Below are 26,840 nucleotides of genomic sequence, written 5' to 3'. Positions count from 1 at the left end.
TTGAAAGACTTGAAAGACTTGAAAGACTTGAAAGACTTGAAAGACTTAAAAGACTTAAACGACTCGAGTTATTTGCAAAGGACTTATTAAACCCGAAGTTTATACATAAAAATGGCGTAAATAGTATGTAGTAAATAATCATGTTTATTTACTTTTAATAAAAATCGTAAAATAAGTACCTTGTGGGTAGAAATAAAAGCACGCCATACGGCTCCATGACTCGCGACTCCCGAGGCTATGAGGCGCCAGTCATTTTAGTTGTTTTAGTCCTACAGGTCTTTTAAGCCTCCTAGGGTTAAAAGACTTCGACTCGAATTAGTCTTCAGTTTTAGTCTTATGACTCAAGACTTGAGGGTTAAAGAGTAGACTAGTCGTGAGGCGTTGAAAATAAGTCGAGGTTTTTTAAAAGGCCTTAAAAGACTGAGTCTCTTTCGTCACTAGTGCAAGCCACTCGACAACGGAAGTCGTCAAATGCTTGCAATATGCTTGCATACTTCAATCTCTTCCCCTATACGCATTCGTCTTTTCATTCTTTACTCCAAGTCTGGAACTTTTAACCTGGTCTTTTTAAGCACATCCTCCGTCTCTCATTCTTTAATAGATTATGTAAAAACTTATAATGATATTACTCACAGCTCCATATTGGGCACAGTGGATTGAGGACAGGTGCTGGGCACCCGGATGTGGCAGTGTTTGTGGCATTTGAGCTGACAGTCGCGGCACTCGTATCCTTGCTTGCCGAGCCGTCGCGCTATCGTCTTCTGGCATACCTCACAGACAGTGCCACTGTAAAACAATATGCTTTTTGTATATAATATTAATGTCATTGAGTGTCTTACAAGTATCTTAGCAAATCCTGATACTTTGAATTCGATCCTTTCTATATGGATAGTGTTGGGTCAATTGGGTAAAAAAATTTCATTTTGAAAAATTCATAAATTTCAGAAAAATATTTTTCCATACTTAGTATAATAACGCATAGAAACCTAGCCCGCACATGCTAAGTGAGGCAAATTGAAGCGCTCCCAAAAGGCCTACACGAGCGGGCGGGCCTTCAGTGCTCAAGGTCAACTTGCACCGCGAACAGCTCCAGAATTTTAGCTAAAAATGGCGAAATGTGCGGTAAATGGGTGTAAAAATACGTCAGACAAACATGAAATAGATACTAACATCACATTCCACAAGGAAGTAACGCGTTTCAACTTGTATTTTTATATAAATATTCACTAAAACCGAAAATTAACCTACTACTAAAACTAGCCTACATGAATTTGATTCTTGCCTCACTTGTGACAGTTCGTTTGATTTGAAACTATAATTCTATGCGTTTTTATTCTAAGTTTCCATATATGACAGTTTACACCTGTCAACATATGGAGATTACTGAGCGAAAACGATGGAGCCATTCATTGACTTACAAATAAATGGACGACGGGTCTAATACAAAAACCACGAAAAAAATGTCCCAAGTCAACCTATTCGAAATTTAAATTGTTATGTCATCGCAGTATCGCGCTGTCCGTAGAACAAATGAAGACTAAAGCGGAGTGTCGCGCTCTGTATACGATTTTAGCGCCTTACAAGTGCGGACACTTTTTAGCGCGGACCCGACGTCCATATAATTCAAATAAAAGTCCATGTAAGTCAATGGAGCCATTGTAAAGATTTTTTTACCTATAAGTAATTATTTTTTATCTGCTGTTGACCAATCATTTTAAATCTCGTTTTGTTCTAACTTGTTTTTAGCAACACAATATTATTTTGGAAGTCACGTTAAAAAAAACTTCAAGGGATATATTTAAACGTAGAACTATGAGCCTTCGAATTATATTTATACAATTTTTCAGAAATATTTCCGAAAAAATTTCCACTACCAAATTTTTCGGAAAATTACCCAAATGCAATCCTTGCTTTCTTAGATATCGATCACGAATAATATATAATAAACTCAAGAAAATGATATGCATTAAGCATTCGATGCATAATGCATATTATAATATTATAAGTATTGTAATACCATAAAACTTGGTTGTTATGAAAGCGATTTCGCTGTGCTCATCGAGTATATAACCAGAAATAGAGACGAAATAAGGGCCATATGTTCCTGGTAACACATTAGCGATACAGCTCTTATTAATATCAACTCTCGTTTGCACTGAAATATAGACAGGCCAACTACTGACCTGTGTATACGTCTCCGTATATTCCAAAAAATATTCTGTATTTATTATAATAAAGATAATATCTCTAACAATGCCGTGCTGTTCTATTCGGTGGTGTAGGAAAAACAGTAAAACATCTAATTACAAAACAAACAAAGTTACATTTCATGGGTAATTAAATATGTAATTTTGCAATTTTTGTTCATTATAGCAAAGCTCAAGTTAACTGGTCGACTTGAAGTGAAACAATTGACGATACCCATAGACGACATCCGTCAATTATTTCGAACTCGGGCTAGCCAATCGGAGCGCAATTGTCACCGTAATGATATGGCAGAATAGTTTTCAAACAAATTAAATGACATTTCTTCTCTATTTCTGGTTATATACTCGATGTGCTAAACGCCCATTTGATAGCGCCCTGCAAACCGCAATATCGGTAATAACCGTGCTGATGACGTCATAATCAAATTTCCTGGATTACATAATAGTAAACTATTACCAGTCTTCTTTTTTATGTAAAGTCTCTTTATTTTGGAGGCAAACCAGCAGACGAGCCACTTGATGGGAGGTGGTCATCGCCGCCCATGGAAATCTGCGACATCAGATGAGCGGCCTATGCGTTGCCAGCTTTTAAGAGCTCTATTGACACGCTTTAGAAACGCACAAAGCATCATTCCACTACTTGCAGGTTCGAGGAAGGAAACAACGTAATGCCAAAGTCTCTCCGTAAACTAAGGGACTCCAAACCGTGTATGAGTTTGGGAACATTGACGACAACAGCCCAACGTTGGATGGAGTCAAGTGAGTCAAGCTGGTATTTGGGAACTCCCGCCCAGAGATGTGAGCAATACTCCACATGGGGTTAGTACTTTTGCTTTGTACAACAGAAGTCGATGACCTGTGGGTCGATTCAGAACATTACGATAACTCAGTTGTCGATCGATTTCTTTCCATTTTTATTCACAGCACCCGAATCGAATCAACCCAGCAATCAACACTTACAGTTATCTTATTATTAAAAATTATGAAAAATAATAGACAGATGAATACTTTACCCGCTAAGATGTTTAGCAATAAAAGTATGCTCATTATAAATATGCAGCTTGACGCCCTTCCGTCGCCATCTTGACCGTTGGGCGACCGTCAAAGGCACCAAGTAGTGTTTCTTGATACCAGCTTCAATTGTCTCAAGGACTAGCGTTGAAGCTTCGTGGATGAATGTACGCGCTGATGCGGTGCTGAAGCCCGACACTTCACTGAGAGAGGACCTTTATTGGTTAATTTTGGGTTTGTTTTTGGTGGGGATTTTGGATGGGCAGAGAGAGATATATATTTCATTCATATATAGGTTTAGTTATGTAAACGGAATAGAGGTCAAATTAGCCACAAGGTTTTTTGTGTAGGTGCAGTTAAGGACGATTGAAAGGAGAAACCAATACAAATATAGTTATATGTAGTTTGGTTTTGTGGAGCGTGAAGATGGAAATGGAACATTGGAAACGGAACGTGGTTCGAAAAACAATGTTCATTAGGACAAAAACAATTTTAATGATCACATAAACAATAACACACAAATAATATTGTAGAGAAAAATCAGATTATGGGAAAATAACCCAATAGTAAATTAACGCGAATGATATTTACAAGAAATTGATAAAAAAAGCGTAAATGAGAAAGATTGTGTAAAAAGAACCATTAGTACGCAAAACAAGTGTTACCATATTGCAGAGTGCGTTACCCCCAGCGTGAGTGTTGCCAAATGGAAAGAAAGAAAATACTCGATTAGTTTTTATCGTGTGTTACCATATAAATAAATATATTTCACAATACTTTATAACATTACGCTATGGCAAGACAGCATTACTCATTATTTTATTAAATTAATCAAAAGCATTAAATATATAAGTTAGTATTAAACCTGTGCAATTTTAAAATAGCTGTGGCATTTTGTAAAGTTAATTATATATAATGTAGTCTTGCCATGCCATAATTAAAAAATACCTAAATAGGAAATTAAACTATTTTTCCGGATTTAAATCGCATATATTTGTTTTTTCAAACAAACCTTCGTTTCGGGCCCTTTACAAGTCCCATGGTCACGCTTGACTGACCGTTGAGTCACAAATATACGCGATTTAAATCCGGAAAAATAGTTTCATTTCCTATGTGTAACCATCGCTAAAACCTAAGAACTCATAAATACCTAAATATTTATTAAATAATTTCTTTTTTAATATAACATTACAGGTATTCGAAAGAGCAATGATTCCATAAGAAGTTTGGTTTTCTTAAATTCAACGATAATGCTTTATCAAAACAGTAAAAGATTGGGAATGAAAGTTTATTGATAAAAAATGTAAATGGATTTGAAGTTTCCCCAGCAGGCAAAATTTAGGTAATGAATTTGTTTGTGTACACCGATGATCCCGCTACACTACCCACCACTGAAAGGTGAGGTTTCCTAAGAAACATCTTCTATAGGAACATGAATGTTGGTAAAACATACCTTCTAGAAGTCCTTGACTCATCCCCGGATTGTGCAGGCGACGCGCCGGCAGAATACACGTTTCTATTTGGGATCGCCAGAGCTTTGTCTGCGAACATAATATAGGGCGTTTTTTTGTAAATGTGACATTATGTGGAAATGCGGAACCATAGAAGATACAAGGAAACTGTCTTAGGAACCATTAAGTCTTTTTTTGTGAAAACAATTTTCGTATGGGCATTTTTTTGGACAAAATTGAGTTGTCCATAAAAATTTCACACTGTTTCATGAAGGGTTTCATTGTACCGGACGAAAAAAATCGCGACAGCCGAAGTTGGTCAAACTGATAGACTCAAATCTCTTATAATAATGATTTTATTGTATTGTATTGGAAGAAAATATTCGGGACAGCAGAAGTTGGTTAAATTTAATAAAATGTTATTTGTTTTGTATTAAAAAAACTTTTTATTATTTAACCAACTTTTACTGTCCCTGTTTTCGATATAAGTATGGTGGGTGACACGCTTAACCAAAACTGAGTCAATTACCTGTCCTATAATAACGCTTACCGTGGCTATTTCTTTCAGCGCTAATGCTTCTTATGCGGTTCTCCGACTCACTGTCGGGATAATCCAAAGATTGGCCGCGAGTGCGAGATCGACCCAACCTGTAAGATATACTGGATATCAAATATCCTCTTTTGCTACAGAAGTGTAAAAAGTGCTGTGCTTGGTACATTCGAGGCATTGGTTGCTAAAACGAGTTACGATGTCAGCGCTCTCATCACACTTAAATATTTAGTAGCAGTAGAGCTACTTGTGAGAGAGCTCGTCCATGGAAGTACTGTCAACTTATGTTTCAGGGTTACAGGCGCAGTGGCAGTGCCCCTCAGATCTTTGCGAGTTAAAGCTCTGAATGGCACTGCAACTGTCATGGACAGGCGTGCAGTTTACCATCAGGCGCACGAAATGTCCGTACCGTCACTTGATATTATAAAAAAAAGTACTAATTATTTCCAAATAATAAAATATTGTACAATATAGACAATAATGAAGAAGAAATTAAAAGATCGAAAAATAAGGACGAAGAGATATCTGCTTCGTTTCTGCCTTCTCGCTTTTTTTCTCGTTGCCTTAAAAGGATAACTAATATAAGTAATATAAAACCTTATTAAAATATCTGCGCAAAAAACAACCATACCACATTCAGTGAATAGCTAAGTCAGTTGTTAAATGAATTTACACTTGGGCAAAATGTCAGTTCCATGATTTTTCGTGATAAAGATGGACGCACACTTATACGCGCCGATGACGTCATCAGCTACTATTTCGTACAAAGTATTTAAACATATTGAGTGCCCGGCGCGCACGAGTGCTATTCCACCTGCCGAATCTTCAAAACCTTATTAACTCCATGCTTCAATCCATTCTATCCGGGAAATAACTTACCGTATTAAATTGTAGAACTAGAAGACTGGCAGTGTTTTCATAGTTGTGGGAAATAAAAAATGTAACGTTTACCTTCTTTTAATGGTTCCAAAGAAGTCTCTTTTCTTTTTTCGCGGCGCGGGTTCGGGTGGCGCGTCTTGTTGTTGATTGTTTACGATGTCACCGGGCTGAAAACAAGTAATGTATATTTATTAACATATTAATTCGTCAACGGATGGCCTTATTGCCAAAGAATTACTCTATCGTGTCAAATAAAATAAAACTAATAAATAAATAAACCAAAACACTGCAAGTCTCAGTACATTGATTTGTAATTTCATTTCAATAAGAATCTTTCAGCTCTTATCAAGGAAAAATATTTTTTTTTATAATGTCGTGCGCCTAATGGTAAGCTATACGCCTGTCCATAATAATTGCAGCGCCACTCAGGGCTTTAATAATTTCCCTGTCCAATGAGTCATAATTATGACTCATGGGAACGTTCTGAAATAAGTCCATGAATCATATACGACTTATTTCTCCATGCAACTTCAAGCATCTTTTTCTCTATGAACGTGATACGATATCTGTCACTTTGGTGTCTGAACTCTAACCTAGAAGCAAAAAATACAGCAACTTGAGGTGGTCTATAATTACCACAGGGACGGATGTCGGATGGGGAACGAAAGAAGACCCCCTGGGTTTGAATAATACTTAAAAACTAAAGTCATGCCACACAAATAGCATTCACTCAAATCGTGCTTTTAACAGTTTCTTAATTAGTACAACTAAATAATCATACAGCAACCTTACCTGACCAACTTTATCCCCGTTTGGTTGAGTCCCGTTTTCTTTGATTCTCACCGTTTTACCCGGTGATTGATTTGGACTCGATGTTACTGGCATTCTCTCTTTATCTGTGGCCGTTTTATTATTGTCTTTGTTCATACCCATTTCATTCTCCTCATCTATCTTGTCTATGGCACAGTCATTGTCAGCGCTATCTCGTTCTATTTCAATGAATTTTCCCGATTCTGTCATTTCCACCTTTCGGGGACAGTTGGAATTGTTAGCACACACGACATACAAAAAACTTTTTTTGGTTATCTAATAACAATATAACATGCTAGCTAAATGCGATACTTTTTGAAAATGAATTTAGTTCTTTTTCTCTATTTCTAGCGCGTAATACACGGCGTTTAAAAAAGGGTTAAAATAAAACTTTAAAGGCTCATCGACTTAAGTGTACAAACAATTTATGATATATAAAACAACAAACAGTCTGTTGTAATCGAGTTCTTAAGTTTTCGCGATTGTTACAAATAGGAAATGAAACTATTTTTCCGGATTTAAATCGCGTAAATTTGTTTTTTAAACAAACCAAAACGTTTCGGGACCTTTACAGGTCCCGTAGTTACGGTTGAAAAAACAAATATACGCTATTTAAATCAGGAAAAATAGTTTCATTTTCAGACTGTTATACTTTTTAGCTTTCAACTTACATAGCTCAATAAATCAAAACAATATGAAGTTCTTTAGCAAATTCGATTCTGAATGGAAAATGTGAATTTAGTAAGATTTTTATATTTTTCTTAACAGTAGAATGAGTCCATAAAGTAACATTTTGCTATGGAATACGAAACAGGCATCTTTGCTATCTATGTCAACTTACCTTTATACATTTTTTCGGTTCCTACAGTTGTAGTTTGTATAATAATTTGTATTTGTTTGTCATCCAAATCATCATGCGTCACGGCAAACGGGTTGAAAAAAAAAACATTTTTTTGTTAGTTTAAAACCAAATTAGATTAAATTAGCGTCACACATAGACCAAATTAGCACGAACCTTTGAACGACTGTGCGATTGTTGACTTAACTCAAGACAGTAACAGCAAGAAATTTTGCAAAAAAAAAAATGGCAGAGGACAATACATTATTTTTTCTAAAGAATTTTTATTAAGTTTTGGGCAAACTATGCTCTACTCGTGACATTCGTCTTTTCATGCGAAATACCGCTTTGAGGTGTTGTTCTCGTGGAGATGTGATCATTTCGTCTCTCAGTCGCTTGTATAATAATCATATATACAGTGTATACGATTATGCACTCAGAAAAAACTTTGTTGGCTGCGAGCCGACAGAGATGTTCAGTGTCCATAAGATTTTATTCTCAATAAAATGTCCTAAAACAATTTGTTTTATTTTACCAGCAGCTTGATTTTGATTGCCTCTCCCGGTCAGAAACTGCGTTTCTTCCGAGTCGAGGCGCATAATTGCGATTCACAACTGGCCGATCGGAAACTTTTGACATTTCTAACCGGAACAATAGTTGATTTAACTCACAAATTAGACAGATATAGTAGGAATCAGGTTCATCTTCTCGCTCAGAAACCTCTGAATCTGATTTCGAGGCTACCCGACCGGTTCGCTTCCGATTTGGATCAAAATCAGCACGCAGGTGAATAGACGAACAAGTCGTGACCGTGGTGGTAAGCGACACGCTTGTCCATAGCACTGGCAGTGCCACTCAAGGGTTTTAAATCTCAATTTGAGGTGCCACTGCACCCATCATCCTGAGACATAAGTTGACAAGTCCCATGTGCCGGTAATTTCTCCAGCACCCATTACCCTTCAAAACCTAAACGCAGTAACTTTTTATTACTCATATGGATTCCCATTTGTGTCTAATTTTATTTACTTAGTGCCTAATTGTCCACTATTATTTGATGTTTATTTTTGGTGGTATGCTTTTTAAATTACTTATTTATTAGTCAAATTGATAACTTACTTCGTCCATTGTTACTTATGTCAAATTTTAGTCACTTAGACCCCTAAATGTCTACAGTTATTTTAGTTTAGATTTTTGTTTTGTACGTAACATGTAACATTTAAATTATTATTTGAATAGTGGTGTTCCATATTATGACGGGCCATGATAGAATAACAGCGAGGGCTATGTAATCATCATGAACCCTTTTGACTTGCTTTTATTTTTTTTATTATTATTTTGTATGTTTCTTTTTTATTTTTATTGAATTTATTTTTATTAATTTTTTGTTCTTATGTTTGAATTAAATGCATGTCAAATAAAACCTATTTTATTTTAATTCTTACATTACTTCTTGGCGGCAGAAATAGGTAAGGTGGCAGTACTTCTCTGGACTAAGTCTTTAGGAGCTATACTGCAAATTTATTTTGCATTAATTGTCAAAGTATTTTTCTGAATGTATATTAAAGGTTAACAATACAAAAAAGATTTCTTTCTTTAAGTGTCGTAGGTCGCAGCGTGCTGATTTGTGCTGAGTGGGATTTGACCCTAAGTCATATTTTATGCGACAAATTGATAATTAAGGAACATTCTAGGGTGTATTCGTTGATTGTATTTAATAGACTTGGTAAAGGTTTTATGCCAACAACATTCTCAAATAAAAGGAGATTGCTATATTCTTACCCGCTGTACAGAATGTATGATAAGCGTAGATTTGTTAGCGGCGCTTGTTGGGCTTAGTTCCAGCTCTCTTAGTGCTGATTCTGTCAGTTGGGACTTGTTGTGACCTGTGGAACACAATATATAACCATCAATACTAGGGTCAGCGACCTTAAAGCACATACGTCAAAAAGTGCCTAGAGGAGGCTCCCAATTCGACTGTACTTTTTGTATGTATGTTACGTGATACCTGTTTGATAATTTTGATGATTATTTTTTTGTTGGAAAGAAGGTACCTCAGTATTGGTCCCATTTCAATTTGAAAAAAATTAAAATTAAAGGTCATGCGACACATTATTGTGATGGGATTGTAAAAAGATGCCACCTCCGCCGGGCCCCGGTAGAAGGGGCAGACCCAAGAAGTGCTGGCTTGACGTCGCCAAGGGTGATATGCGTGCCAATGGTCTCACCACTAAGGATGCCGAAGACCGTGCAAAGTGGAGGAGAAAAAGCAGGAAAGCGGACCCCGGGCTCCGCAGCAACACTGCTGAGGACGCAACCGGGACAACGCTCAGATGAGAGAGAGAGAGATTGTAAAAAGATGCGTTGTTTTTAAAAAACATTTAGAACAAAAGCCTGAGGACGCCGAGGGTTGTATCTCATGTTAATATTAATACTAGCCAATAAATTAACGGAATTGCATTATGTCGGTCAGGAAAAGTTGTAAGTCCGTGCAATAAGAGCGAAAATGACGTTGCGAGTTTCTCTTCCGCTGGGAGGGTTTCAAGCGTACACACTAGAACCTTGATACGAATGTGGTGATTCCCTATGTCAGAATTACGAACCTGGTCCAATATGAAATTAAGAAATAGGAAATTTACCGTTTTGCTTAAAGATAGTCTTGGTGGTGGTAGTGAGAAGACCTTGCGGTGAGACAGTCCGGAGACTCTCCTTGATCTTCACCGGCCGGGAGCCTAGCTCCGGAATGTCCGGCCCTTCAATGAATAGGAACTGGAATCGAGAATTATCAACTTTAGTTTGGTATTTACGCTAGCGCTTTCTTTTATTACCGCACAGAATTATCACCGGTTAGAGCGATCTATTTAATTATTTTTATTTAAATTATTAATACAAAGATACGAACTATCTTCTAGCAAACCGCGCCCGTCGCTAGGCCAACCAAGCCACGGAATGAACCAGCGGACCTCACAAACCTTTCTATGTGCTTGTTATTGGATCTTTATATATGGCTTTCCAACGACTTTTTAGCCGTAGCGCCATCTATGAGAAATCTATGAAAGTATTTCGTCATCCAGTTAGGTAACTTTCTAGCAACCAAGCCCTGGCTAGAGATGTTGCTATTAAATTCAAATTCAAAATAATCTTTATATCATAGGTAAGCATTATTACACTTGAAATCGTCACAATAGTTAAACTCTACCGCTCATTCGTAAGGCAGACTCCCCTGAGAAGAATGAGCAAGAAACTCTAGGGGTTGCTCTTTGTAAATAACATTTGTATACATTCAACATTTACAATATATATTTCTTTTTATTTGAAACATCAGAGATCGAGACTACCTCCAAGAGCTAAAAGGGTTACTAACACGGATTTTGTCATCGAAGTACGCAGAAGTTGTATAAATAACCTTTAGTATAAAGTTTTTATTTCACTATAGTTTTAAACCTGGTGAAAGGCAAATTTTGTATATTAACCGGAATCTTGTTATAGAAGCGTATACATTGCCCCTTAAATGATTTTTTGACTTTGTGAAGACGACTATCAAGAAAAGCTAGTTTATTTTATTCCTCGTATTAATGTTATGTCTGTCACTATTTTTCATAAATAAATTACTATTCCTTTTAACATAAATTACATTTTCATAAATGTTCTGTGAGGCTAGTGTAAGAATGTTAATTTCCTTAAACTTATCTCTCAAAGATACTTTGGGGCCCAGATTGCAAATTGCCCTAACCGCACGTTTCTGCAGGACAAAGATTCTATTGATATCGGCGGCATTACCCCAAAGCAAAATGCCGTATGTCATTAGACTGTGAAAGTAGCTGAAGTAAACCAATCAAGCGGTTTCGACGTCTGAAAGTTTCCTTATTTTTTTTTATTAACTGTATTGAATAGATGTTCCATATTATTTGTGAAATTACTCCACTAGTTCGTTATAATTATTAATACAAAGATCGAACACTCAGAAAAAATCTCTTCAATCCGGCCGGATTCGAACCGACGTCTTTTAGTATATCGTGCCAGACGCTATGTCAACTAAAGACGGGTACTCATTAGGGAGCTGTAACTGTAACTTGCAGATGCAGTAACGAGGTTCTAGTGTGTACGCTTGAAACAGTCTTCAATTAGACGGCTCACTGCAAGCTCGCCGCGGCAAGAACCATGCACACACTATGATTTTTGGTTACATAACATGCAACGGTTACAGTTACAGCTCGCCAGTGAGTACCCGGCTTAAGCCATGGAACGAACCATTTATATTTATAAGAATGTCATGGATGAAAGTTGTTGTTTATGATATTAGGAATATAGTCCACTCAGGTTGTTAGTACTTTATAAATAACCCCGTGTAAATTTCAAAGATTTTGATCTCTAATATATCATATTATGTGGAGGGTGTCACGAAGATGAGGTATTCAAGATGGCGGTCTCAAAACACTAACCTCTACAGTTAGCACGCCGCTAACATCATGCTCTTCCATAGGTCTGGTCTGCAACGCGATCTGCTGCCTCTGCGAAGGAGCGGCCAGCAGTTCGTCGATCCCCACCAGCCCGAGGCCCAGGAAGCGGTGCTGTGAGGTTCCCCCGCCGGGAGACGGTGGTCCCGTGCGGTCGTATACTTCGAAAAGAAGTTCGGCTGTTTGTGGGGAAAGGTCGCTGGAAACCACAAAATATTGATCTTTTTTTTCAGTGCCACAGAGTTTTAAATCTAAATATACATATCAAAGCTGTAGAGCTCCTGTGAAAAAGTACGTCCAGGGAGATAATGCCACCTTACCTATTTCTGCCGATAAGTAATGATAAGCAATGTGAGCATTACGTTGCTCCGATCCCAAAGTAAGTAACTAAGTAAGTAACTTGAGTTCAACGCCAAGAAAACCCAAGTATGCGCGTTCAGCTCCAAAAAATCCCCATTCCTTCCACTTCCCCATCTTCAGGGTACAACGCTGACGCTGCAGGAGAAGCTCAGTCTACTGGGGATGAGCATCCGGAAGGACATGAGCAACAAAGATTATATTGAGAGCGTCATCTGTACCGCGTCGCGCAAGCTTGGCATCTTGAACAAGGTGCACCGATTTTTTACTCCAGAGCTGCGATACCTGTTGTATAAAGCTCAGGTCCGAAGCAGCATGGAGTACTGTTCGCACCTTTGGGACGGCTCTGCCAAGTACTTGCTCGATGCCCTAGATGGACTGCAGCGCTACGCCTTCCGTGTTGTCAACGATCCTCATGTAACTGAGCATGCGGAGTCGTTACAGCTTCGCAGAGATATAGCGTCTCTTAGCGTATTCTATCGCCTGTACCACGGTGAGTGCTCTGAAGAGTTATTCAACCTTATCCCTTCCTCTCCTTTCCATCAGCGGACCACCCGTGCCGGACTGCGTTGCCACAGTTGGACGGTCAGTTCAATACCGTCCCGCACTAAAAAGTTTGGCAATTCGTTTTTATGCCGAACCATCAAATTGTGGAACCAACTCCCGGCGCATGTATTCCCTCCCCTCTATAACATCGGGTCCTTCAAACGTAGTGTGAAGAAGCATTTGGCCAGACCGGCAAAATGATAGTGACGGAGTGAAGATATTTGTGTTTTCCATCCGTTACTCTCATCTCTGGACTGTATTCGCACTTTCCATCAGGCGCGGTGCAGTCATTTTGCCGAGTCACAATAAAAAAAAATAAAAAAAACAACTAAAGCACTTGTGTTGTGGAAATTGGAAACGATGACGTTACCACAAACACCCAAACCCGAGGCAATATAGAAAAGTTAGTTTTCTACATTGGTACAAATAACAGGCACTTGGGATTTATTCACTTATGTCTCAGGGTGACAGGCGTAGTGGCAGTAGCAATCAGATCTTTGCGACTTAAGGTGCTGAGTGGTACTGCCGTGGACGAGCGTGTCGCTTACCATCAGGCGCATGACTGAACACGTCCCGTCATTTGGTATAACAAAAAAAAAACATAAATTTGACAAGTCACAATTGTCTGTAGTTTCACTAGTACTTACTCTTCAAAACCGGAACGCAGAATTACTCACATTACTGCTTGGCGGCAGAAGTAAGTATGGTGGCTGTAGTTCCCTGTACGAACTCTGTGATAAAAAACTCTACCGCTACGAAATTATAAAATCACTTACAATAGGAAATGTTCCTCCCACTGCGGGCTGGTGGTTTCTTTCTTGAACGCAGTTTGGTTCTTCTGAGGAGGCTCGTCCATTTCCACAACGCAGTAAGGTGCAATGCATCCCGTTTTGCCTGCAATTTTTCAATACGTTGTTAGTACTTTTAAAAAACGATGTAAGCAATGGCTTACTACCTTTGTAGAAATCGAGTAACAACTGGTCCCCAATTAAAACTCCTAGCAGTTAAATAAATAAAAAAATATATAACTACACGGACAGCCGTTAATTTTAACTTATTGCTAGTTATTACTTAAGGTAGGTTATTACTTGGTGCACACTCCGCGTATTAGCTTGCGAACAGCAAGCGAACAGCTGGAGACTTATCCGCATCACTCAATTGTTTTTTCTATCAGTTTTTAAATGTTTTGTTTCTTATGTTTTGTGGCGAAATAAATGTATTTTATATTATTTTTATTTTTTAAATGTCACATTACTATCTAAGTACTAGTTGTGTGACTCGTCATCTTTATCTTTTCAGCCGAAAGAAGTCCACTGCTGGACTAGGCCACCCAAAAATCGCTTCAACTGTACTGTTTGCATTCAGCTTATTCCTGGAACTATCACCAGGTTATCGGTCAACCTTGTGAGTGATCTGCCCACCGACTAATAAAAAATCACCAGTCTGCCGTGGAAAATTTTCTTGAAACACTATTTCTTACTTGTCAATTTTCAAGATCCTGAAAAGCCTTATGCTATCGTAAACGTAACATATTATTATTAACTAAGTAGTTGTAATACAACTACCATTACAGGTGTATTTCCTAATACAGTAGTGTAGTCACTAAGGGGTTTTCCATCAAGGGCGGGTAGATTTTTATAATTCATAGCGGTCATGTTGTTGAGGCTGCTTTTGTCAAATCTGTTGTTTATTTTTCAGTCACTAAAGACAAATCATCGCTGCAAGTTACAGCGTCGAGCAACATGTGCAAATTACACAAATTTATTATCAAAATGGGTGTTCTAATGTCGCAACGAAGCGCGCGTAATAGACTGCCTCGGGTTCTCCTGAATACTTTTATGAACAGCGGCGCTGTTTTCGGCAGACTTTGCGTTTCGTTGATGTACGGGTGTTTGCTGATTGTTTATTGAACCGGTCCACTCGCATTTGGCACCAAATGTTGAATAGTCGATTGGGAAGGACGACCACGTAACCGTAAAATGGGCACAACGCGCGCTTGTGTGTTGAGTCCGCATAACAGTCAAGTGTTGAATCAATCAGTTTGGAAAAAAATTATAGTAAAATAGTGGGTTTACGCTGATTACTATACGGTGTGAAAACACAATTCCTAAAAATTTTCACGATAGAAAAAAAAACAGAAACTTACCTTGAAATTTTACAAGAAAACTGCTGTATTCAAGTATCTAACTTTACTCGATTTGTTTTATATCAACTGAACTGAATAGAACACGTATACCATACGATATATATTTTTCAAAAGGCATTAATTTCGTTTGAAAAATAATAAATACTGAAATAATACCCAGTGTCCCTGTTGATCGACGCAAGCAGAATGAACCATATTAGTACGGAATAATCTTAGAATAATAACGCATAGAAACCTAGTCCGCACACGCTAAGTGAGGCAAATTGAAGCGCGCCCAAAGGGCCTACACGAGCGGGCGGGCCTTCAGTGCTTAAGGTCAACTAGCACTTCGAACAGCTCAAGAATTTTAGCTAAAAATGACGAAATGTGCGGTAAATGAGTGTAAAAATACGTCAGACAAACATAAAATAGATACTAACATCACATTCCACAAGGAAGTAACGCGTTTCAACTTGTATTTTTATATAAATATTCACTAAAACCGAAAATTAACCTACTACTAAAACTAGCCTACATGAATTTGATTTTTGACTCAGTTGTGACAGTTCGTTTGATCTGAAACTATCATTCTATGCGTTATTATTCTAAGGGAATAATATTAAATTCGAGTTGAGTTAGTATAGACTCTTAAGGACCGATAGAAGTAATTCAGTGCGTGCGAAATTGAATACTAAAATCATACACATACGTTACATTTTACAATCTTGTTTTTTTTTCACCTCACATTGCACCCTGCGTGCCCTGACACCTGCACGCTTGGGACTTTAATGGCGGCTAGTAGTGACGCTGTCGGCGTGACTGAGTTCTGGGCCACAAAGTACAGTATCATTACTCTAAGAAGCAGGTTTCAAATCTCACCTCCAAGGTCTTTAGCGCTGACGATTTTGACGAGAAGTCTTTTGTCAGCCAGGAGTTGTACTGCGCTGCCCATCGAGGTGGGAGTGGCGGTGTACAGTTGCCGCTCGCGATCTTGAAGCTGGAATGTGTTTAATCTCTAGTTGTAAAAGTGATCTCTAAGATAAAGGTAAAGTTTATGCCCTTGGCATATTAAACCCACATGTGATTATACGCCAGAAATGCTTTTATAACATGATGGTCATGAAAATAATACGAATTACACGAAACAAGTCGAGTTCTTATGTCTTTACGATTGTTACACATAGGAAATGAAACTATTTTTCCGGATTTAAATCGTGTATATTTGTTGCCATATCGTTTACAGGTCCCACGATCGCGGTTGACCTATAAAGGCCCCATTGGCTTGTTTGAAAATACAAATGTACGCGATTTAAATCAGGAAAAATAGTTTCATTTCCTATACATGAAACAAATTACGTTTTTTTATGAGACTAAGTGACGGGACGAACAAGTCGTCCACCTGACGGTAAGCGACACGCCTGTTCATAACGGTTGCAGTACCACTCAGAGCTTTAAATCTCAAAGATCTGAGAGGCACTGCCATAGCGCCTGTCAATCTGAGACATAAGTTGAAAAGTCCCATGTGCCTGTAAATCATCGAGTACATAACCAGAAATAGAGACGAAACAAGGGCCTTTCATCCCTGGCAATTTATCAGGCAATTGGGCCTTGTACAACTTAAATATCAACTCTCGTTTGCGCTGAAATCACAAATTAGAAACTTAAATAGTACAGCGCCAACAACTGACCTGTGTGTACGTCTCCGTATATTCCAAAAATATTCTGTATTTATCGTAATAAAGATAATATCTCTAACAATGGCGGCTGTTCCATTCGGTGGTGTGGGAACAGAAAAACAACAAAACATCTAATTACAAAACAAACGGAATCAGATTTAATCGGTAATTAAATACGTAATTTTGCAATTTTCGTCCATTATCGACACCCGTCAATTGTTTCGAATTCGGGCTGGCCAATCGGAGCGCAGTTGTCACAGTAATGATTTGGCAGAATACTTTTCAAACAAATTAAATGACATTTCGTCTCTATTTCTGGTTATATACTCGATGCTGTAAGTTCAACATGTAAAATGTAATTGTGTAAATTTATGCCTCTACAATTAAAGCTTATCCATATTTTATGCAATTGTTGGATAATGAGAGTTTTTAGAGTAGAGTGTCTTTTTAAGACCTACTTATGTAATGATTGCATACAATACGTTTTTACGAGTAAATAAAATAATGAAATTCAATATTTAATGTACATTTTGTTAACAAAAAACAAAAGAGATAAAATAGAAGTGGCCATGTATCGCTTATATTTTAACCAATTATGTTTTTTATAAAGGTTTATGTCGCAAGACCTTTAGGCCCATTTAACCAATCAGGTGACCGCAGAGTTACCGTTTGAGTACCGTCATATCGTTGAGTATAGTGGCCAATCAAATGCGCGTAAATGCCGTGGCAACCAAATTAGCGTAATTTACGGGAATCTATTGCTGTCAGTCCGTAGACAACATAAATTAATGCTTACTGTGCAAAAATGAAAGTTGTAACCATTGAAATAATAAAGTGATAACGTTAAATCCCTCTCCTGTGAAATTTGGGTTGGTGCAGATACGCGCCTTTTACCAATACTATATCGCACTGTTATTACAATAGTGTTGTAACTCAAAATATGTGAAATTTAATGTTATATCATTACTGAACGTAAAATTTGATTCTCTACCCGTCAAAAAGACCGTCGTTAGAATATTGTAAAAAATAATCAAAAAATATCCGCTTACTCAAAATGAGACACACTTTATGTGAGCTAGTTCTGGCCAAAATAATCCTAATTCAAAAATATGAAATTATTTTTTCCATTTTATTTTTAAATATATTTGAGAAATCGTTTAAGTGTCTGTAGTAAACTATAACATACATAAATTTTAATGATATTTTGCGGGAAGTGAGTAGTTCGTTTTTCATCGATTCTGAGAAAGTCCTCTTTTTGTAAAAATACACTATTGTATTAACAGTGCGATATGATAGATAGATAGATAAACACTTTATTCACTGATATAACACAAATACAGATTAAGCATAAAAGAAATAATCTCAGTACAGAGTACTAAAAAAAACCGACCTCAAAAGTACGTGGAATTACGTCTATTTGCTAAGTTTTATTGAAATATCCCCTAGTTCGCCACTATACAGGACTTGACACTGGAGGTAATAAAAATCGGTTCTCACTACTCAAAGTATATTGAGGGAAAAACGCCTTGAATTGGAGAAATAGCAAACTCAACCATTAAAATAATTGCTTCTAAATTAAAGTTAGGCGGTATTTATAAAAATGAATCTTCATGCGTGAACCCTTAGAGGTGGATGATTTTCTTCAAAATGGAATAGGACCACTATGGACCCCTTTCCAACAAAAAAATAATCATGAAAATCGGTTCACAAATACCGGAGTTATCGTGTAACATACATACAAAAAAAAGAACATACAGTCGAATTGAGAACCTCCTCCTTTTTTGAAGTTGGTTAAAAAAGAAAAACAAAACATGATTGTCATACCAGTGTAACGGCGCTGACTCAGCATGTGCCAAAGTTTCCTAAGGCGCTGGTTTTCAGTCAGGACCAACGAGAGGGATTAAATTATTTGAAAGCAAAAATATAAGGACTATACGTAAAGTTATACTTTGACAATAATAATATACATAGTAAAGTGTAAATAGTGCATCTAAAATAACCTGTTTGATTTATCATTTAGTGCATGAGCGAATGTGAATATAATTACAGCTGTAGGAGTAAGTTGTGACTGTAAAGATGTTTTAATGTTGTGTAATGTATTATAGACAGTATGTAATATAATTATACACATAATGTGAATAGATCAAAGCAACAATACAATTCGATTCTAGACAGACAGTTGTTTTTTGAGAGTCATTAGTCATTATAGTTCTGTGTACATAACTACAATACTCATTGTGTACAGAACTATAATGTTTTTCAGCTCAGTAGCGAGTATCATAGACAATAGAATTTGATTCAGAACTAACAAGAGCGCCTTTGCGACATGGTTTATGAAATCGACACTTCCAATTAACACTACCTACGCCAACTTTCTTTTTTTGGTCGTTTTCTGTTATATTTGTAAACAGCCATGTCATCTGTTTAAAGGTAAACCCACATAAGTGACATTTTCCAGAAAAAGTCTTTAATTTATATAGCTATGGTAAGAAAAATCATCTTTCCACACGTGAAACTTAATATAAAAAAAGCTATAAACTTAATAACAGTTTTATCTGCAGAAAAATGGTGAATTTCTTACAACTGGTACATAGTTTGGAGATTTTTTTGAGGAAAATATAACTTATGTGGTTTTACCTTTAAGCAGACGATATATATTTATTAATGTTATACTCCCCGAATTTTGTGAAAAAAAAAATAAACAAACAAAAAACACTATTCGAAATATAAACAAAAAACGAATTTTGTGAAAACAACAATAAAAAAACAAAAAAACAGAACAGGTCCAAAACTTAAGTTAGCGTGGTGTCCATTGGGGGTACCAAAATTATAATTGACAGATTAACGGAAAGTACGGAAGTTGAAAAAGAAGTTGTCGACTAATTTAGTTCGAGAGTTCGTGCAGTCGTTTAACAATGGTTTAATTCTCCTTATACAATTGTTGGTCATTCCCAATAAAATATCACGCGCGACATGTTTTTTTGGCTCGTTTGTACGTTTCACAATTAGCATAAATTATGCTATGGTTACAAAAATCCGCGTAAGGTAAACTCAGCTTAAGCAACAGACTTACGAGTGAGTCATAATGCAGCGGCAGTCGGTGAGAGGTGTCCACATATCTTCTAAGGCGCGGACAGGTAGGGTACTGTGACAAGTTGAAATCGAAGCATGTGTTGCGCAGCGCGCTTACCACAATGTCACTGGAAGATGAAGAATGATAGAACAGTTTAGTATACAATTGCATAAATATTTATAATTTAATTCGTACTTGCATTGATTATTGTCGTTTTTTAATTACGTTAACGATTCGATTTTTTTTTATTATATTTGAAAGGGATCATCTTAATTATATTTCTAAAATTACGATTAAAATAATGTCTGATTAATATCATTTATGTGTTTGAATTTCGCAATAACAATATATATAACAATATTTAGAAATAACGTAACAATATATAATAATAATAACAACTCTGGAATACCTCAAGGATCGCATTTGGGACCTGTATTGTTTAATATGTTTATTAATGACATCACTGGCGTTATACAGCATTCTGTTCCATTTCTCTATGCAGATAATTTGAAATTGGTTAAAGTTACAGAGAAAGCTGATGATGCACAACTTGGGACATGGACCGTGCATGGATAACAATATGTCTCTTAATCCCTCAAAGTGTTTCTATATAACAATTTCTCGTAACGACAACCCATTTAGGTTTGTATACAATATCAATAGTGTTACATTAAACGAGGTCGACAGTAGTAGTGATTTGGGCGTGATAATTGATAATAAACTCACATTAGGGCAGGCACCTCACATGAGGCAGTTAAAATTAATATATTAAATAATAAATTAAATGTAATAATAGCAATATTTGGCAATAACGTGTATGTACCTACCTACTATAAATTTTATGTCTATTAACCTGTATTATATAATTGAAATGCCATTGCAGGAATATGAATGAATGAAATAATGAAACACAATCAATATTTCAATCTGTATTTTGTTAATCAATAACAAAAGAGATAGAATAGAAGTGGCCAAGTACCGCTTATATTTTAACCAATTTATTTTTTATAAAGGTTTATGGCGCGGTTATAATACCTTTGGACCAATTTAACCAATCAGGAGACAATAGAGCGTTTGAGAAGCGTCATATGTAATATTTTAGTTGGAAAAAACTATGAGTTCTTGCCAACGTTTCTAAAAGTATCTTAATCTCTTTGTAAAAGAAATGTCAATCGAAGCGCAGTTTGATTTGGCAGAATAGTTTTCAAACAAATTAAATGACATTTCGTCTCTATTTCTGGTTATATACTCGATGATTGAGACTGAACTGCCGTTGTAACTAGGTTTTGGCAGAATAACAAATATTATCATAATTTGCGATACACTCTCAGGGGTATCTCAATGGAATTACATTGACCAATGGTTTTAACAAAATTAGCAGACTTAGGGCCCTGGTCTCATACATACTTCACCAGCGTTTGAAGGTTATTCTCGTTGGCATTAGGCTTCAGAGCACCGACAGGTGCCAGCACCACCTTCACGTCCGGCCAGCCGTCGAACTTGATGTTGCCCGTTAGCTTCTCCGTTATGCAGACTACATTTAGGCGGGAACGAAACCTGTAAACGGGGACAAATTGGGTGTTAACTTCTTTTTAAACATGCTAGACAATCACGCCAATATAGTAGCAGTAGAGCTTTTGTGAAAGAGCTCATCCAGAGAAGTACTACCACCTTAACTATTCTGCCGTCAAGCAGTAATGTAAGCATTACTGCCTTTCGTTTTGAAAGGTGAGGGTGCTGGTGGAACTACAGGCACATGGGACTTGTCAACTTATGTCTCAGGGTAACGGGCGCAGTGGCAGTGCCCCTAAGATCTTTGCCATTGGAAGCTCTGAGTGGCACTGCAATTGTTATGGATAGGCGCGTGGTTTATCATCAGGCGCACGACTTGTTCGTCCCGTTCACTTGCTATTATAAAAAAAAAACTTGGTAGCGAAGTATTAAATCAAGTCCGCAAGACTCCGTTGTTGGGTCGGACGCTTTGAAAGAATGCCAGCCCAGCTGAAAAGGCCTACATAGGATGTCCTAGTGGTCGACGACTGGTTGATTGGTTGGAAAACCTCTGCACGCAGAGAAATGGGGGATATCGCAAAAAAATTGCCATTTACGAGGTTTAAAACTACAGTGAATCAAAAACTTTATACTATTTCTTTATTTGTTGGAGCCAGCTATCATCGTATAACCTATTAGATAAACGATTTACTAGGCTACCTATGAACCATTTTAACTAGTCTCGATCAGGGTTTCTTTGTTTGCAAATGTCACGTCAGTTTGACAGCCCAAAGGGCTTTTTATGTAAGTTGCTTGGACAGTGAAGACGTACCGCCTCGTCCTCTTTGAACTTGCCGCGTGATATTTAGAATCCGTTTTAATCTTATCCATCTCTTATATTTTCGGACTAATTACTGTGAAAAGTGCATAAAATAATTAATTGCAATCAGTTGACGTTACTATTTTACCGCCGGCTGAACGAATTGATAACGGTGAGTGAATGAGCCGATTATCAAGTAATTGCTGAGTTGAGGGTGTTTCCTTTCCGGCCTTAACTGCATAACATATTTATTTATAAGTGCTTTGCATGTGTCGTCGTTACAAAAATATACTTATGAATATATATGTGCTTATACACTAACAAATACATGCACCTTGACAAGCATCGCAACATGGAAAGGGAGCGGGACAGACATTAATCATAATTTATCTTGGAAATACTCGTCCACATCGTCATAACTTTAAAAAAAAATAGTTTTTTCAATGCATTTGTGACATTACAAAAAAGACATTACAAACGTAATGTCTTTTTTATTTTTTTATCAATAACGCACACACTCAACATAGCCCCGCACTAGGGAAACCCTGTGTCGCGGGTGCCATGGACACACACATAGACAACCACAAATTACACCCAAACTCACGAGAGAAATAATTGTAGGCCATGTATGGCCTATTAGTAGGACTATTTCTCTCGGCCCGGGAATCGAACCTGGGACCTCTGCGTGGCAGTCCGGCATGGTAACCGTTCGGCCACGGAGGCAGTTTTATCAATGATTTAAAAATTTACTTAATTTTTAACCGACTTCAAAAAAAGGAGAAGGTTCTCAATTCGACTGTATGTTTTTTTTTGTATGTATGTTACGCGATAACTCCGGTATTTCTGAACCGATTTTCATGATTCGTTTTTTGTTGGAAAGAGGGTACCTTCATAGTGGTCCCATTTAATTTTGAAGAAAATCATCCACCTCTATGGGTGGCTGATCGGGCATAAACATTCATTTTCACAAATAGCGCCTAAATTTTACTTAAGGAGCAATTATTTTAATAGTTAATTTTGCTATTTCTCCAATTCAAGGCGTTTTTCTCTTAATATACGTTGAGTAGTGAGAACTATTATAGATTTTATAGATAGAGAGTGATTTTTATTATAGTTTAGTTAGTTAGTTTTAGTATAGTGGCGAACTAGGGGATATTTCAATAAAACTTAGCAAATAGACGTAATTCCACGTACTTTTGAGGTCGGTTTTTTTTAGTACTCTCTACTGAGATTATTAACATTTTCGTATTATTTCATTATTTCATATTATTTATTCATAATTCATCCAGTAAAGTCATTATTGCATATCGATGCCCTACTTTCTCAAACTCGTATCTTATAAAGAGTGATTATTCAGGAGATTGCAAAAATTTATATTTATTTTAAATTTCTTGTCAGGGGTTTTAAATTGGATCCATTACTTTAAAAATAGGTTGCCAGTATGTGAATACGAAGGCAATTTAATGTGAAATCAGCCTTCAAATTTGTATAAACAATGCATTTTTTGCACTTGAGTTACTTTGATCTTTTGAGATACGAGTTTGAGAAAGTAAGGAGAGGATATTATTATTTTTCGTATTATTTTAATCAGTTGTCAATAATTATATAATTATTTTTTCTTTGCAAAGCTGTGCAATTGTAAGTGGATAGCAGTCGCAAATGTAACTAGTGTATCTGTAATTGTACCATATTGAATATATAAATATATACCTGTTCACGTTAACCCGGTAATGCGATACTTCGACCTTCTCACCACGCTGGCTGAAGGCTTTCAGCTGGAACGCAGGAGTCGCTTCGATGTCACACGTGATAGTCTGGAATAAGGAATTTACATTGTTTATGATGTATCAAAGTCTGGAAAATGGTCCTCTCTCCATAGTAGTTAGTCGCTCTTGGTGAAACAAATTTACCAGAGGTCATCTTCCTTGTATTATAATTGTTATCAACCATGATTGTAAATATGCAAAAAATATAATATGGTCACTTTCAGATATAGGTTTCTATGAAATGGTGTCCCCATTCCCCACAAAAAAGATTCTTTTTTGTTGGAAAGGGGGTATGGAATTAGACCGAAAACGATACACAAATCACAATCACGTGTTTGTAGATGTAAGTAGTAATAATTAATTATAATTACACTGTCGATTTGTTAATAAACTAACCACTGCTGCCACCTTCATTGATTACCGCTCGTTCGCCAGACGACCTTTTGCCATAAAATATACGACGTTCACGTCAGAAGAAGGTTCGCAACTCTCGGAAAACGTATGAAGTCCCGTACACATTGGGTCGGCGTGGAGGACTATGGCCTAAACCATAGTTTCCCAAAGTGGTCCCAACCGCCCCTCGGTGGGCGCTAAAGAGTCCCAGGGCAGGGTAGGGGCCTCGGAAGCAATTGAAAAAAAAACCCCAACTATCTATATAAACTACACTACAAGTATATAATAATTTTTCATTCTAATTTTTTGTGTTAAGTTAACATAAAAAAAATACGAGTTATCAATTATTTTTGTGTTGGTTGGCGCCTTTGTTAACCTTATCTATTTCAGCCGCCAAGCAGTAATGTCAACATTACTGTGTTCTGGTTTTGAAGGGCTGGTGAAATTGCAGGCACATGGGGCTTGTCAACTTTTGTCTCAGGGTGACGGGCGCAGTGGCAGTGCGCCTCTGATCTTTGCGATTTAAAGAGGTCAGTGACACTGCAACTGTTATGGACAGGCGTGTAGCTTACCATCAGGAGCACGACTTGTTCGTCCCGTCGCTTGATATTATAAAAAAAGAGCCAAAAATTTGGGAAACTATGGCCTAAACCCTTGCCAGAGAGGAGACCCGTGTCCGGCAGTGTGACGCACAAATAAGCAAACTTGGTCACAGCGCTAAAAGATACAATCAAATTTTATGTAACCCTCGTTGTTAAACTACCCTTTTCAACACAAAATTAACCATTATAAACTTTAAAACCTGCCATGAAAGTTGATTATTATTGTGCAACGCCATATCACCCGCCTACGTGTCTACATTAGTCACAAAGTGATTATTGTTTTCGATGCAAATTGTCAGCGGGGATATAGCTCAGTGGTAGAGCAATCGACTGCAGATCGATAGGTCCCCGGTTCAAATCCGGGTGTCCCCTACCGAGACTTTTTGAATTTGTAATTTATTTTTTTTAACAACCCGACGCAAAAAGAAGAAAGTTATCAGTGAAGCCTTTGTCTGTGGCATCGTGGCTCACAAAACGGATGGACTGACCTCAAAGCAATTTTTTTGTTTAAAAACTAATTTAAAATCAAGATAAATTAATAGACTGTCTGGGAAGCCCAAGAGTCGGCAGCTATCTTGCCCAATGCATTAGCATAGCCATACAAAGGGAGAACGCTGCCAGCATCTTGTACCCCTTGCCGCGAGGACCCAATTTTATCTTCATATAATTTAATCCTAGTTTTACTTCCCGGTATTTAAGATGGATACAACCTCAATTGGCTTCGGTTGATTCCGTATGACAGTGAAAGTATCAATCAATCACTACATTACTGTAGGTACACTCCACTTACACTACACAATAAATCATAAAAAACATATAGTAAAATTGAAGATATACACAGTATATATTAGTATACGGCGTGAAAACGTGATTCATAAAAAAATTTCACGATTGGAAAAATTGAAAATCGAGCTGAGGTGGTCTCGAATTTCTTCCAGGCAACCTTAGGATAAAAATTTGGGATATGCAAAAGGGATGCAACCAAAGAATATCTTCAAAAATACAACATAACATATACACACGTAACAAGTACTAATCAAATATATATTATGTAGATCATCGTTCAGCCATACGACGCCCACTGCTGGGCATAGGCCTCCCCCAACGATCTCCACGACGATCGGTCCTGCGCTGCCCGCATCCATCGGCTTCCCGCGACCTTTACCAGATCATCGGGCCACCTGGTGGGGGGCCTACCCACTGAGCGTCGTCCGGTGCGCGGTCGCCATTGAAGAACCTTTCCGCCCCAACGGCCATCGGTTCTCCTAGCTATGTGCCCCGCCCACTGTTACCTTAGTTCTCCTACGGATTTCCTCATTTCTGATTCTATCACGTAGGGAAATACCGAGCATCGCTCTCTCCAGTGACCTTGAGCCTTCTTATGAGGCCCATAGTAGATATTATGTAGATAGAATACTCGTATAGCGTCAGGCTACAACGGAACTACCAATTTAATCAACTGAAAGTGGACGGAAGCAATCATTACACGCGTTGTGGTTTGCTTTAGATTTAAATTGATTGTGTCATACCGCTCAATTGGATTACTTAACAGAACATCTAATCTCTGCAGTCTAATCAAAAGGCGAAATACTGAAGAAGGCGAAAGATTCAACAAGGAGAAAGACTTTCGTGGATTGATAACTGTACCCTGAATAGACTTAAGTGTTGTGACGACTCTGAGGTTGCGTTCTGGGCACATTCCTTCAAAGACCCTTTTTGATGGGCATTACTCTCTATCTCTCTCTAGTCGTTCCCTCATGTCTGAGAATCGCGGGCAGCTTCGTGCCTACT

The 26,840-nt window shown here is 37.4% G+C and overlaps 1 protein-coding gene and 1 non-coding gene across 6 annotated transcripts in view; one reads left to right on the top strand and one right to left on the bottom strand.

The window, feature by feature from the left end:
• LOC113233693 overlaps positions 1-26,840 on the bottom strand; it is a 78,956-nt gene that overhangs the window by 10,509 nt on the left and 41,607 nt on the right. For 3 of the 5 annotated variants that reach the window (XM_026468873.1, XM_026468874.1, XM_026468876.1), the window contains exons 3-17: positions 23,999-24,102; positions 21,385-21,534; positions 19,978-20,104; positions 16,108-16,225; positions 13,880-13,997; positions 12,186-12,399; positions 10,383-10,512; positions 9,526-9,629; positions 7,750-7,770; positions 6,891-7,124; positions 6,171-6,265; positions 5,220-5,317; positions 4,672-4,759; positions 3,221-3,433; positions 634-786 (exon numbers count right to left, since the gene is read on the bottom strand). In XM_026468873.1, coding sequence (XP_026324658.1) covers positions 634-786; positions 3,221-3,433; positions 4,672-4,759; positions 5,220-5,317; positions 6,171-6,265; positions 6,891-7,124; positions 7,750-7,770; positions 9,526-9,629; positions 10,383-10,512; positions 12,186-12,399; positions 13,880-13,997; positions 16,108-16,225; positions 19,978-20,104; positions 21,385-21,534; positions 23,999-24,102 — 1,967 coding nt within the window. The remainder of the gene's footprint in view (positions 1-633; positions 787-3,220; positions 3,434-4,671; positions 4,760-5,219; positions 5,318-6,170; positions 6,266-6,890; positions 7,125-7,749; positions 7,771-9,525; positions 9,630-10,382; positions 10,513-12,185; positions 12,400-13,879; positions 13,998-16,107; positions 16,226-19,977; positions 20,105-21,384; positions 21,535-23,998; positions 24,103-26,840) is intronic. The other 2 variants (XM_026468875.1, XM_026468877.1) reach the window with 2 other exon arrangements.
• On the top strand, positions 25,350-25,421 carry Trnac-gca. The gene has a single exon. It is a non-coding gene; the product is annotated as a tRNA-Cys (tRNA).

The sequence above is a fragment of the Hyposmocoma kahamanoa genome, unplaced genomic scaffold (assembly GCF_003589595.1).
Source record: "Hyposmocoma kahamanoa isolate Upper Pololo Valley unplaced genomic scaffold, ASM358959v1 79, whole genome shotgun sequence".
Taxonomy (NCBI): domain Eukaryota; kingdom Metazoa; phylum Arthropoda; class Insecta; order Lepidoptera; family Cosmopterigidae; genus Hyposmocoma; species Hyposmocoma kahamanoa.
The sequence above is the reverse complement of the archived record's forward strand: the minus strand, read 5'-3'. Positions and strand labels throughout refer to the sequence as shown.